Raw genomic sequence first — 13,795 nt, 5'->3', positions numbered from 1 at the left:
CGTGACCCTCACCTGCCATGGAATCTGCCAAGGTTCCACGCACTTTATCATAACAAAAACATGAGGAAATACAACCACTTAAGTTTGCTTTGTGTAATTTAACCTACAAACATCTTGAAATGAGGTTGTCATTGCCCATATTACCTGCTGTCTTAGGGTTTCTGTTGCTGTGATAAAGACTATGACAAAAAGTTTATTTTAGCTTGTGTTTTATACCTGAAGCATATAGTGGCTATGGAGGAGTGCTGCTTACTGGCTTGCTCCTCATGGCTTTGTCAACCTGATTTTCTATACCGTCCAGGATCACCAGCAATGGCATCACTCGCAATGACCTAGGTCCTCCCACATCAGTCATTAAGTAAAATGCACCATGATCTGAATTGAAATACCTTCCTCTCAGATGTCTATCTTGTGTCACGTTAACAAAAAAGGAGCCAGCACACCTATAAAGTTTCTATAGAGGGTCAGTTTTGTGTCCTCCGAGTGATCCAGAATATAATAGTATGAAGCCTCTTCCCTCTTCTCTCATTATAGTACTGGCCCAGTTTTGAGGAAAATGATAGATTTGATTTTTAAAAAATCTGAGCATTTTGCTAGGTAAGGGAGTGGAACCACATGTGAAAATTTATTTTGATTCTGCACTTTTTAAAATAAACTTTCCTACTCTAAAGTAATTTTAAAACTAATATAAAAAAATTTTCTCATTCTTGGAAGTAATTTTATGTTTATATTTAGCTCATAGGCTTACTATTGGAAGCACCCAGAGCAAAGTAGTGTCCTCAGTAAGGACTGACTCCCCTCTGAAAGAATGCCAAAATCGACATCGGACTGTGGTAATTTCTCAGAGTCTTTTGTCTTTTTAGCCTATTCCAGAACCCAAAGGTGGCCGCCTTATCCAGGTTGAAGGCTACTGGATTTCAGTTGGAGACAAGGAGCCTACAATAGATGAAACATATGTTCTGACGTCTTCTGTTAAACTGAACCTGAGAGATATAGTCCGTGTGGTCTCTGCAGGGTATGTGTGGGTTTTCATTCCTGCTGCTGGGATGTTCCTACAGGAGACACAGTGTTTATTTAACCTGCTTTCCTAAACTTTGACAGAGCTTTGCTGGTATTTTTGGCTAACTGAATTATTACTTTCTAAAAATCATTGCCCTGTGATGCATTTGTATTTGTGTGATTGGTGGGAAAGCAGAGACATCATTTTAATCGTCCTTGTTGTTGCTTTGTGTTTCTGGAGAGGTTAAGTGGTTGTGAGTACTTGCTGTTCTTTCAGAGGACTTGTGTCTGGTTCCCAGCACCCATGTCCAGTAGTTTAGGCCTGCCTGAAACTAGCTCCCTAAGCTCCAAAACAAACTTCTGGAGTCCTACATACATCTGTTCACACACGCACACACAGTTGCAAAACATCCAAAAATAAGAAATTGAAAGTAAAGTTGGTTTCTTATTTTGTTGATTAAGTGACTAACAATTAATTCCACATTTTCTTACCAATACTGCCTGACAGATTGGAATTGCTCACCTTAGTAGACCCATCTCAAGCTGGACATGGTATGCAGGCCTTTAATCCTGTCCAGTCCTAGCTTCCCCTTGCTTTGTTAAGAGATTCGAAACCAGTTTAATCAGAATTCAAGTTGCCTTAAGTAACTTTGGAGATTTGTATTGTAGCTGATAAAAAAAATATGTTAAGCCAGGAGTGGTTGTATACTTCTTTAATCCCAGCACAATGAGGCAGAGACAGATAGCTCTCTCTGTGAGTTCAAGGACAGACTGCTATATATAGCAAGTTCCAGGCCAGCCAGAGCTATGTAGTGATACTCTTGTCAAAGCAACAACAACAACAAAAAAAAACCAGCCCTTTTAGCTTCTCTTCCCCCCCCCCTTTTTTTTTTTTTGTTGACTAATGTTTTACAGAACCTATCCAGTGCTGATACAGGGCGAAACATCAGTTGGTAAAACAAGTCTGATACGGTGGCTGGCTGCAGCTACTGGGAACCACTGTGTGCGTATCAACAATCATGAGCACACAGATATTCAAGAATACATTGGTTGTTACACATCTGACACCTCTGGGAAGCTTGTCTTTAATGAAGGTAGTGTTATTACTTCATTGCTTGGTTGTAGATTTTCATGCTTTTGGACCCCTTTCCATGAGCTATAGCAGATAATTAAGGCTAATTCCTTAGGGCAGTAGAATTTCTACATTGGGCCAAATTTTGAAAAAGGCAATTAAAGTGTAGAGATTCAAAGAATATGTTAAAATGGGAGTTTTGGAATAGATAATGAGAATTTGGTGATTTAATAAAATTATAATGTCAGGGAGAAAATTTAACATGTTGAACAAGAGGTATTTGTCAGCTCTGGCGGCTCCTTTTGGTTAAGAAGAAACCACGTCAATTGCAAGTCTTATTTCTTGGATCAGTTAAGTATCACAGATTGTTTGAGGGTCACGACTAGCGGTAGAGAATAATTTGCTTAGAGTTGTAATGGTTGTGTAGGACTTACGGATGTACACATTTTAATCCTTGCCATTTCCTCCTAGGGGTTCTTATTGATGCTATGAGAAAAGGCTATTGGATTGTCTTGGATGAATTAAATTTGGCACCTACTGATGTGTTAGAGGCACTCAACAGACTGTTGGATGATAACCGTGAATTGTTCATAACAGAAACACAGGAAGTTGTTAGGGCACACCCTCGATTCATGCTTTTTGCCACCCAAAATCCCCCAGGACTTTATGGAGGTAGAAAGGTATGTAACATTTGCCTCCAAAATCTGTTCATTGCTATATGAAATGATAAACTCCTTGTTAGGAATGAGATATTTGGGTCTCTCTTGAAGGTTTGAATTTTGTGGTCAGTAGCAGGGCTGCTGTTTTGTAAATTAAATGAATAGATTTTTTTTTAAAAAATAAGATTCATTTCCCATTCCTCTTTTCCAACCACTTCCATCCTTCCCTTTCCATGTCCCCTTCCCCCAAATCCCTCTCAAATTGATGGCCTCTTTTTCTATCTTTATTATTGTTACATATGTAGATATATTATGGTTTGATTGGTAGATGGACCTCCAATGCACAAATACATAAATAAAACCCACTGAATCTTTTTTGTTTGTTTGTTTATGTTTATAGGACTTTAGGGCTAATCACTTTGTATTGGATATACAGTCACGGGTTCATTGTTGTCATAGTTTTTTCATACACTCATACATTTTATTTTTGTACATTGCCTAGGTACTGTCAAGAGCCTTCAGGAATCGATTTGTGGAATTACACTTTGATGAGTTGCCCAGTTCTGAGTTGGAAACAATCTTACACAAGCGATGTAGTTTGCCGCCTTCTTATTGCAGTAAATTGGTTAAAGTCATGTTGGACCTCCAGGTATTTCATATCCTTATCTGAACTTTAATTGAGATGGACTACATTAGTTAGCATTGGTATCACAATTTGATAGTTTTCTCAAGCAAAAGTGTATTTGTTCATTTTGTTTTAGAGAGTAAGGCTTTTTTTTTATGAGGAGTTTGATTTGTTTTGGGAAGATCTTGTTTCTAAAATATGTCTGCTAATCCATTTTTTTGTGTGTATTCCAGGGCCTGGTGGAATTGACCCCAGAGCCTGTGTGGGCCATGCAAACTTTGTTACTGGGCTATATCTCTAGCTGCTATTTTTGGTTCTTTTGTAAATCAGCACTTTTATCACTGTAATTTTTGGGGTTTTGTTTGTTTGTTTGTTTGTTTGTTTTTCCTTCGAGACAGGGTTTCTTTGTGTAGCTCTGACTGGAACTAGCTCTGTGGACCAGGCTGACCTCAAACTCACAGAGATCCACCTCCCTCTGCCTCCCAAGTGCTAGTATTAAAGGCATATGCCACTACTGCCTGGCTGTCATTGTAAATTTTTATGGTATTTGCTTTATATGACAATAGTTCCCTAGTTGTGTATGTTTTTTGTAATTTTTGGCAAACTACTTATTTTTTCAAGACTGTTTTCTTATGTTGCCTAGAATAGCTTAGAACTTGTGGTTTTCTTGGTTTTTGTTTGTTTGTTTTTTTTTTTTTTTTCTTTATTTTACCATAAAGATATGGACCAATGAGATGGTTCCATGGGCAAAAACAGTTGTGTAAACCTGACAGGTTGAGTTAGATTTTCAAATACTCTGCCGCAAGGAGAGAACCAACTTGAAAATTGATCTCCAGCCCGTGCTTACAGATGAAATAAAATATAGAGATGATGTTGGTTAAGTTTGTGATTATGACACTTTATTGGTGGACCTGTTTTCCTTTTTTCATGCTTCTCCTTTGTTAACCACAAAACTTCAGTTGTTACTCTCTACATCAAGGCTAGTGATAGATAAAGGGCATTGCACACACTACTAAGACATTCTACCAACCCTGAGGTTTGTCAGCTCAGGAGGCAGGGGCAGGTGGATTTCTGAGTTCGTGGACAGTCTGTTCTACAGAGTCAGTTTCAGGAGAGCCAGGGCTACACAGAGAAACCCAGTCTTGGGGGGGGGTGGAAATTTGTTATTTTTCAGAAATTAATTAGATTGGGATCTAGAAAGTTATTAATACTCTTGGTCACAACTTCATGCCCTCATAGATTTTTGTTTGTGTTTCACAACCCATTTGGTCCAATTAGTGCTGTCTGCTTGAGCTTGGCAGCTTAGCAGTGGTCACACTCCTGAAAAGAAATGATTCTTTCTCCCACAGTAGTCATCATTGGCTAGTAGTGCATCAGCTTCATTTAGGTGTGGCCTGTGAGCCCCTCCATCCATGTTTGAATTCTGACTTGTTTGATCTTGTTATGCAGGTAACCCACAGCTGCTCTGTGTTTATGAGTGCAGCCCTGTCAGATAACAGCATTTCCCAGTGCTCTTCCCCTTCTTCCAGCTCTTGTTCTTTCTCCTCTTCCATGATACTTCTGAAGCCTTTCTGAAGATGTCATGTCCCATTTACTGAACATGTATAGTCATGTATGCTCCACAGTTTTTTGAGTAGTTATTAAGTCTTTGCATTGAATGTTGCACGCTACTAAAAGAAGTTTCTCTGACCAAGGTTTAAAAGAGCACTAATTTATAAACAAAAGTGGAAGGCAGATGTCTCTTTCGTAAATCATCAGTAGGTCTTCACCAGCCATGGGATTTTGATTAGGTTTACATTATCAGGCATGACTTCCTCCTGTGGAGCAGGCCTCATACAATCAAAATGCAGTTAGTTACCTGCATAATCATGGCACTGTTGCATCATTGGGTACAGTCTGCCTGTTGTAGCAGTCAGGGTCCATTGCTGGGTAAGATCATTACTTGCTTTTTCTCCCCCACCAGACTGTATAGTTCCCTTTTATACTCTGAAAGCTAGTTAGCAGGGAAGAAGATTCCAGATAAGTTCCAACATAATTTTTGTGTCCTGCAACCAAAATAAGTTGTGTCTTCAGTAGTAGGATTTTACCATCTAGTTATAGTAGGCAACCAAGAGCAATGACAGTAGCATGTATTATTTTGGGGGCTTCCTGAACCTCCTTGACCAACAAATTGTAGGCAGTTAACTCATGTCTTCTGAGAAGAGTATTGTTCACCCATGCAGATATCTCTGTTCAAATTCCTTCTGTTTTTTAGCATTATATTTTGTAATTATTTACAAAGTAGTTGTTTTCCGTAAGGGACTTTCATGAATCTTTAGTTTTGGTTTAACCCAGTCTCTATCCTTTCTTTTCTCCATGCCCCCTGCTCTCTTTCCCACTTTAACCCTTATCCTTCTCCCCTTTTGCATCAGAAGTGTTCTACTGTCTTCTAGCCCCAATTTTCTTTTATCTTTTGTGCTATTTAAGTTATTCTCTTATTCTATATGGGAGATGGAATTTCTTTATTGCTTTTGCATATTAGTTTGAACATTTTTTTTTCCAGGTAATTGTAGGTCATTTGCATTTCTGAGAAGTTCAATCTACTAAAATGAATTTGTTAAGAAATTTATGTAAGATATAATTCATGCTTTCTATTTAGTATAGTAAGAATCAGTTATTTGTTTTTATACTTTAATAGTCCTACCGTAGACGTTCCTCGGTGTTTGCTGGAAAGCAGGGGTTTATTGCCCTTCGAGATCTGTTCCGATGGGCTGAAAGATACAGATTGGCTGAGCAGACTGAGAAGGACTATGATTGGCTACAACATTTAGCCAATGATGGTACGTTTTAAATCATAAAATGATGCCAGATGTGTTATTAAAAGAAATGCTTTCTAAATTGTGCGTGGTACATTAATTTTCTCACTTGTTGCAGAAGTAGCCTTTCTCCCTCAGCTCTTGTTGCTCTTGTGAATAGTCATAGGCCTCTACTTACTTGTGGTTTTATTTTAAGCTTGGGGTTTGCTTTTCAGCTTTGGCTCTTCTGTAATTTCATGATTCTCTTGTCACCGCCTGTGAGTGCTGGGATTATAGACATGCACCACTATGCCTAGCTTCTGTGGGTTTTCTAACCCTAGCTTAAGTGGGTGTGTGTGGAAGGCAGGCTGTAACATGGCTACTTTTAGGGATTACACAGGAGATTGGTAGCTTATTAGCTTTGGTCTGGTAACCAAAGATAGTCCAAACTCTGGTCTGGTTATTTTAGTTTAATTCATGGAAAGGATTTATATATTATTTGCCATTAATCAAAGAAAGCATTTTATACTCTTCTGGTTTGGTAGATCATTAATATGGCCTTTTAAAAGTAAGGAGCATAAATAAAATTGGTCTGTGAGAGTTCCTTATTTCCCCCTCTTGTATTAAGATGGCGGCTTGCTGGGGATTAGTCCTGTTATTACAGAGTCATGGGACAGGATCCCAGCTTGGGGAGGATGGTCCTTTAGAAGGTTAGTCCTGGCCGCTTACATTCAAACTCCCCAGTGGAAAAAATAGTGAAATAAGAAAGGAGATTATTCAGCCTGGAAGACCTGGCTGGGGCATGGGAAGAGACACACATTCTAGTGTCTTCACTCCTGTCATAGGAACTAATGAGCTTTTTGTGGATAAGAAGTGGGTACAGTTAAGCAATATTAGTCAATGGCCTGGTTGATCATTTTCCTAGAATTGAACACAGTGCCCTGTCAACAGTAAGAAAGCTTCCTGCTGCTTAAGAGTGAGTTATTTTGAATCTTGTCAAAAAATGTTTATCGGGGATGGAGAGATGGCTCAGTGGTTAAGAGCACTGACTGTTCTTCCAGAGGTCCTGAGTTCAATTCCCAGCAACCACATGGTGGCTCACAACCACCCTAGATGAGATCTGGTGCCCTCTGCTGGCATGCAGGCAGAAGACTGCATACATAATAAATGAATAAATAAACAAACAAACAAACACCAATGCATATGAAACAAAATAAATAAATTATTAAAAATGTTTATCAATCAGATCTGTTATTTTTGGAATATAAGGTAGATTTTAGGGCAGGATTGTAGGAAAGGACAAGCCAAGGTGGGCAAGATATTAGGCCTACCAATTTAGCCCAGTGGCTGGACATTTCTGGGAGTTCTATTGGTTAAAGGTTGCAATTAACAATCTGTTGATTATGATGCTCTTGTGGACGTTGACAATACCAGTGTGCTGTAATCCTAGCACGTAGACTGAAGCAGGAGGATTAGAAGTTTGAGGCTAGCCTGAGTGCATAATTTTTATGCTTTTGTTTTAAAGTAGTAACACATGATGAAGCGTTTTTATCTGTGTATATATCCTTGTAAGTCACTGCTTACACTGAGATTTAGAGTAGTCCCAAATCTCAGAAGCTTCTTCCATGAATTTGTTTGTTTGAGGAAGGGACTCATGTAGTCCATAGGCCTTGGGACTTGTTGTAGGCAGACTGGCCTAAACTCATCTTACTCACATTTCAAAAGATTACAGGCTTGTGCCACAATGCCTGACTTCTTTCTCTTGTAAGTGGAGATAACCACTTCTGATTTTCACATGAGCTTCACCTGCATGGGATCTTAGAGTGTGTACACTTTAATTCTGACTGTATTTACAGAAGAACCAGTCCTCTTTTTTCCTTAAAACTATATGGCAACCCATCATAAGGCAATAACTCTTATTCCTAGACATTTGGATCATTTAATTGGGCTATAAAGTTAGCTGCTGTGAACATTCATATACGTCTTTTGGTATACACACTTGCTCATTTATGTTTGACATACTTGATAATCACATTGTTGGGGCATGGCTTTAGCTTGTGGTTGGTATACTAGGCTCTTCTAGGTTTTTAAGGTGGTTCTTTAGATCCCTGCTCCAGCAGCATTGGGTAAAGTTACTCTTACTTCATGTTCTCAACATTCTTCACTAGTACTACCAGATGCTTAATTGTTCCTTCATTTCCACCTTCAGGTTTCATGCTTCTCGCGGGCAGAGTCAGGAAGCAGGAGGAAGCTGATGTCATTCAAGAAGTCCTTGAAAAACATTTCAAGAAAAAATTGTGTCCTCAGTCTCTTTTCTCCAAAGAAAATGTTCTGAAGTTACTGGGTGAGTAGACCCAAACACCATAGGAACACCAATAAAATTGTGCTCATTAGAGCCTACAGTTTTATTCTGCTTTGATAGGTAAATCGTCTACCCAGTCAAGTCTATTGGAGTCTAAGTTCAGCCACGTAGTGTGGACGGAAGGCATGCGGAGACTGGCAGTGCTTGTGGGCAGGGCACTGGAATTTGGTGAACCTGTGTTGCTGGTTGGAGACACTGGGTAAGGCTCTGAAGCCATAGCTTGTTGAGAATTCCCAGGTTACTGCTCTGGGGTTGGGTTATGTTTGCAGGGCTAGATGAAGCACTCAGGAGTTCCGTTTTCCTTTCTTTCTCTCTGTTGTCTTCTTTCTCTTTTCTTCCTCCCTTTTCGTTAAAAGCAAGATCTGTTATTTCTTCACCTTTGTAGTAAATCCTTTGCTTTTGGGAACAAGTGTTTTTTCCTGTTATGTCATTGGGAACTATTTTTATCCATTTATTATTTTAAATGTAGAGGAGAGAGGTTGCTAGTATTTCTTTGAGAATTTATAAGGATTGTGTTTCTTCCTCTCCCTTGATTGCTGTTGTTAGAACTAAAAGAATGAAGTATGTGTAGTTCATAGCCTACTGTACAAAGGATTTGGGAGGACACTGTTATACAGAGGAGCAACGTGAGCCTGGGTTGCAGGAGTCCTGCAACCTCTTGCTGATACAATGCCTGTGGCTATGTAGTTGGAACTTATGCTACTTATTAATCTGGTGTAAATTTTTGTAGGTGTGGGAAAACTACGGTCTGCCAAATGTTTGCAGCCTTGGCAAATCGGAAACTATACTCGGTCAACTGCCACTTAAACATGGAGACATCAGACTTTCTGGGAGGCTTAAGGCCAGTGAGGCAGAAGCCAAATGACAAGGTTTGTCTAGTAGCAAGTGTTGATATGTTTATTTACTTAAAGAACTGTGAAATTGGATTCTTAGTTGAAGACCTGATTCAGATTTATGAATGTGTACATACTTATACTAACTAGTTTATAGGGTGTCGTTACAAATTTTTGATCCAGTCTTAGACCCTTGCTTCTTGATGAATATGGGTTTTACCTCAGACATCTAGCTATGTTTGTATTTAATTCCTCCTGCTTCTTTTCCAAACCATAGGAAGAAATGGACACAAAACTCTTTGAGTGGCATGATGGACCACTGGTTCTGGCCATGAAGGAGGACAGCTTTTTCCTCTTAGATGAGATCTCATTGGCTGATGACTCTGTCCTGGAAAGACTGAACAGGTGACATAAGTGATGAATTTTTCACCTGGTTTTGGTGTCTTGTGTTTATTAATTACCCACTATTGGCACATAGGAAATGATGGAGTGTGCAGGAGTCACTGTTGTTTTGGCTTCAGGATTAGATGGTTGTTTTGTTTGTTTTATTTTTTTCTCTCAGTAATCAGAAACTATCTGTGGGGTGATAGTGTTAAAACCAAATGAGCTTGAGTTACAATGATTTTTTTCCATCTTTTTTTAAAAAAATTTTGAATTAGAGACAAGATTGTTTTACATGTCACTCCCAGTTCCCACTCCCCCCCCCAAACTAAAACCCTACCTATCACATATCCTTTCTGCTCCCCAGGGAGGGTGAGGCCTTCCATACGTGGGGGGGGGGGAGGTGTCAGAATTGTTTTGATTTTTTTTCAAAAGTATGTTCCTAGGCTAGTGAAATGGCTCTGGGTAAGGTCCCTGTGAACCCATTGGTGAAAAGGACCAACGCCCAGAAGTTATGTTCTGACTCCTCCCTCTGTGTGTGTGTGTGTGTGTGTGTGTGTGTGTGTGTGTGTGTGTGTGTAAGAGGCTATATAATGAGACTCCATTACACAGCTTATGACTGGACACCATTTAATGTTGACGGCCATACAATATAGTGCATAAGCTTTCCTTAATTTTTTTTTTTTTCCAATTTTTCTTTTAGTGTCCTTGAAGTGGAAAAGTCTCTGGTATTGGCTGAGAAAGGCAGCCCAGATGATAAGGACAGTGAAGTAGAGCTCTTGACTGCTGGGAAACATTTCCGAATCTTAGCAACCATGAACCCCGGGGGCGACTTTGGGAAAAAAGAGGTAAAATTGCTTCCTGAAGTAGGTTGGTTTAGTTTTTTATTTCAGCTTACGGACATCCATAAATGTAGTATGTTGTACTACATTTGTATAGTGGTTAACAATTCAGTGTTAGATTATAAACTCATAAAAATGTATGTATAATTACAATCATTATTATTGAAAAACCATACAGACATTTCTGTATTCCCCATTTCACTCTATATCCCCTAGATGTCATGAATTTCTCTCTTCACTGACTTGTTACTATGAGTTGCTCTCACTGTCTGGCAGTTAACTATTCTGGTTTATACCTTGCTTTGAAAGATGTGTTTGTGTTTGAGACAGAGTCTGATTAACCAAACTCCTGAACTCATTCCCTCAGCCTCCTGGGAATACATGTGCCACCATGTGCAGATAGAACTTTGCTTTTTAAAATGCTAGAATGGTCTTATGAGTGATTGCAAAGTGTCAAATAGATGTCACAGCAATGTTAGCCATGGTTGTATGTGTCCGGAATCTCAGCATTTTGGAAATAGGTCTACAACAATCTTGAAGCCAACATGGGCACATAATTTTATAGATAGAACATGTTTATTCTCTTACCAGTAATGTGAATCACCAACATTGTAAGAACAGTTCCTTCTCTTCAGAAGGTTGTGATTAGCATCAGGCATGAACCAAGAGTCTTGTGATTTCAGAAGCTCAGGGAACTATTTGGTGAGAAGTGCAGCATTGTGTGCCTGGTCAGGTATCAGTTGCAACCACACGTAATATAGGTGTCAGTAAATACTGCCTGTTATACCTCTCCTCCAGGTTAAGACCATTGTGTCCTGTGAACTATCCTGTCATGCTTTTACTATATGGCAATCTTATAGAAACAACTGACTTAATTATGGGAAATAAAGAATTGCAGTATAACAACTCCCCTGTCCCCAATAACAACAGCAAAAAGATTGTTTATGTTAACTTGCCTTCCAGGTTAGCTTATGCTTTACATAACACAAAGTGGCTATCTTTTACCTAAGAGGAAGCTACCTTTGGCTTTTGTGTCTCTAATAGAGCAAGTAATAAAGCCCTTGATTATCTAGAGGGGCAGTGTGAATGTGAGAAACATGAACCTAGGTGAGCTGTTCTTTGGTATAGACATTGTTCTTGATCCCTGAGTAATAAACCAGATAGATGATGGTTACTGAGAAGTTGATGACAAATGAGTAACTCTGCACCTGTAACACTACAAACTTCTGTCATCAGTGGTTCTGAGTTTGAAAAGGGAAAATAGAATATAGATAGTAGTAGAAGCTGTCTCACTGCAAAAGTAAAACAAATTTTTGTTGTATGGAGGTGAGATGCATGCCTCTTTATTTTCTCACTTTGAGCCAGCACTGCTCTATGGGAAGATAGTTGTATAACTGAATAGAAAGTAAAGGGATTGACTAGTACTAGAATCCTGTCATTGCAACCACTTGCTCCTTATGGCCTTGAGGTTCTGCATAACATCAGTAGACCGCGTTGGTAATGCCAGCATGAGGGGATTGTAGAGATGAGTATTGTGGCATGTGTTCAGGGAGCCACTAGACTGTATCCACTAAACTGTATCTACTAGCAGAAGGAATAAGAGAGGAATCTAGTATTTGATGGAGTCACTGCTAATGTTTTCATAGGACTAATTCCTTACTTTAAAGTTTTTAACTCTCATTAGCCATTGTGTTCTTTATAGCTGTCTCCTGCCTTAAGAAACCGGTTTACAGAAATATGGTGTCCTCAAAGCACAAGGCGCGAAGATTTAATTCAAATAATCAATCATAATCTCCGTCCAGGATTGTCTCTAGGCAGAATAGGTCATAAAGGTGAGTGTGCAGGTTGTGCTGGTGATGGTTTGGAAGGGGGCTGTTTGGGGGAGGGATAAGGTTTTTATGGAGAACTAATTGTATATATAGTCAGTGTGTTATAAAAATGAAAGAGGCAAAAATAAGAGTCCAGTAGATCTGTGGGAAATACAGTATTTACCTATCTCCTGTATTCTGGGATGTTTCATAGAAAACACTTCCTTCTGCTTTATTCTAAGGGGCTGGCATAGCTGAGGTGATGCTGGATTTCATTGACTGGCTGACCCACCAGGAGTTTGGACGAAAGTGTGTAGTCAGTATCAGAGATATTCTGTCTTGGGTTAACTTCATGAACTCAATGGCGGCAGAAGCAGCTGTGAAAAGACTAGAGACCATCTCTACTGTGACATCTTTTGTCCATGCCGCCTGCCTGGTGTATATAGACGGAATAGGTTCTGGTATGTTTTCTCTTGGGGACAGTAGGCTTGTCAAGATAGAGGAGAGTGGGGAAAGGAAGCAAAACCAGATTATATATTTTTAAAATCACTTTAATTGGGTATTTCTAACAGTCAGGATAGTCCATTTTCCTCCTCATATTCCTTGAAAAAGGTGGCACTTTTCAAAGGTAAACTAGGTCCTAAATAAAGTGGTCAGCCAATGAGAAAGCTCAGTGTGTAAATGTATTTATCACCAAGAGTAATGAACTAAGTTTGAACCACATTGTAGAAGGAAAGAACTGACTTCCACAAGTTGTCCTTTGACCTCTTTTCATGTGCTATGCTACATGTGCACATCCTCTTGCCCAAACACACACATATAATACTATTGGTACTATATATTGTCTCCAGATCAGTTTGTGATTGGGTAATGTCAGTTCATCCCTAAAAAGGCTGCTTTATTGATGGTGTATAAATTGGGGAGAATGTTTGATGTGCATTCTTCCTTTTTCTTTAGGGCTTCTTTATATTGGAAACTCTGAATAGCCTCTGCTGAGGTCCTTTTCCTCAGAAAATGTCTAAGCTCTCCCTGATCACAGTGGGTTTGATGGTACTGCTCCCTCTCTTATAGGGGTCACTTCCTCTGGGTTTGGTACTGCCCTCTTGGCTCGGGAAGAATGTCTGAAATTCCTAATAAAGAAACTTTCCAAGGTAGTCCAGCTGACAGAATATCAGAAAGATGAGTTGAAGATCTATGATAGACTCAAACCCAAAGAATTCACTGATGTAGATGACCTTTGGGGAGTACATCCATTCTTTATACCAAAAGGTAAGAGTGGTTTTAAATAAGTGATTATTCCCTTCCTGTGGATTATAAAAATGCTATGTTAGAACCTATTTTGTGTGTTACTCAGAATTATTTTTCGTGTGGCAGAATTCTAACCCCACTAAAGCTAGCAAGCCCATAAACGAACTACATAGTCCTGTTGTCTTAACAATG

General features: G+C 39.2%; 1 protein-coding gene across 2 annotated transcripts in view; it reads left to right on the top strand.

Moving 5' to 3' along the window:
• Mdn1 (midasin AAA ATPase 1) overlaps positions 1-13,795 on the top strand; it is a 137,743-nt gene that overhangs the window by 43,688 nt on the left and 80,260 nt on the right. For both annotated transcript variants that reach the window (XM_035439939.1, XM_027403424.2), the window contains exons 23-35: positions 864-1,015; positions 1,915-2,093; positions 2,543-2,751; positions 3,233-3,379; positions 6,033-6,174; positions 8,339-8,473; positions 8,552-8,690; positions 9,222-9,360; positions 9,602-9,729; positions 10,409-10,553; positions 12,250-12,379; positions 12,598-12,816; positions 13,427-13,624. In XM_035439939.1, coding sequence (XP_035295830.1) covers positions 864-1,015; positions 1,915-2,093; positions 2,543-2,751; positions 3,233-3,379; positions 6,033-6,174; positions 8,339-8,473; positions 8,552-8,690; positions 9,222-9,360; positions 9,602-9,729; positions 10,409-10,553; positions 12,250-12,379; positions 12,598-12,816; positions 13,427-13,624 — 2,062 coding nt within the window. The remainder of the gene's footprint in view (positions 1-863; positions 1,016-1,914; positions 2,094-2,542; positions 2,752-3,232; positions 3,380-6,032; positions 6,175-8,338; positions 8,474-8,551; positions 8,691-9,221; positions 9,361-9,601; positions 9,730-10,408; positions 10,554-12,249; positions 12,380-12,597; positions 12,817-13,426; positions 13,625-13,795) is intronic.

This window comes from Cricetulus griseus, chromosome 2, assembly GCF_003668045.3.
Source record: "Cricetulus griseus strain 17A/GY chromosome 2, alternate assembly CriGri-PICRH-1.0, whole genome shotgun sequence".
In the NCBI taxonomy this organism is placed as follows: domain Eukaryota; kingdom Metazoa; phylum Chordata; class Mammalia; order Rodentia; family Cricetidae; genus Cricetulus; species Cricetulus griseus.
This window is presented reverse-complemented; position numbering and strand designations above follow the sequence as displayed.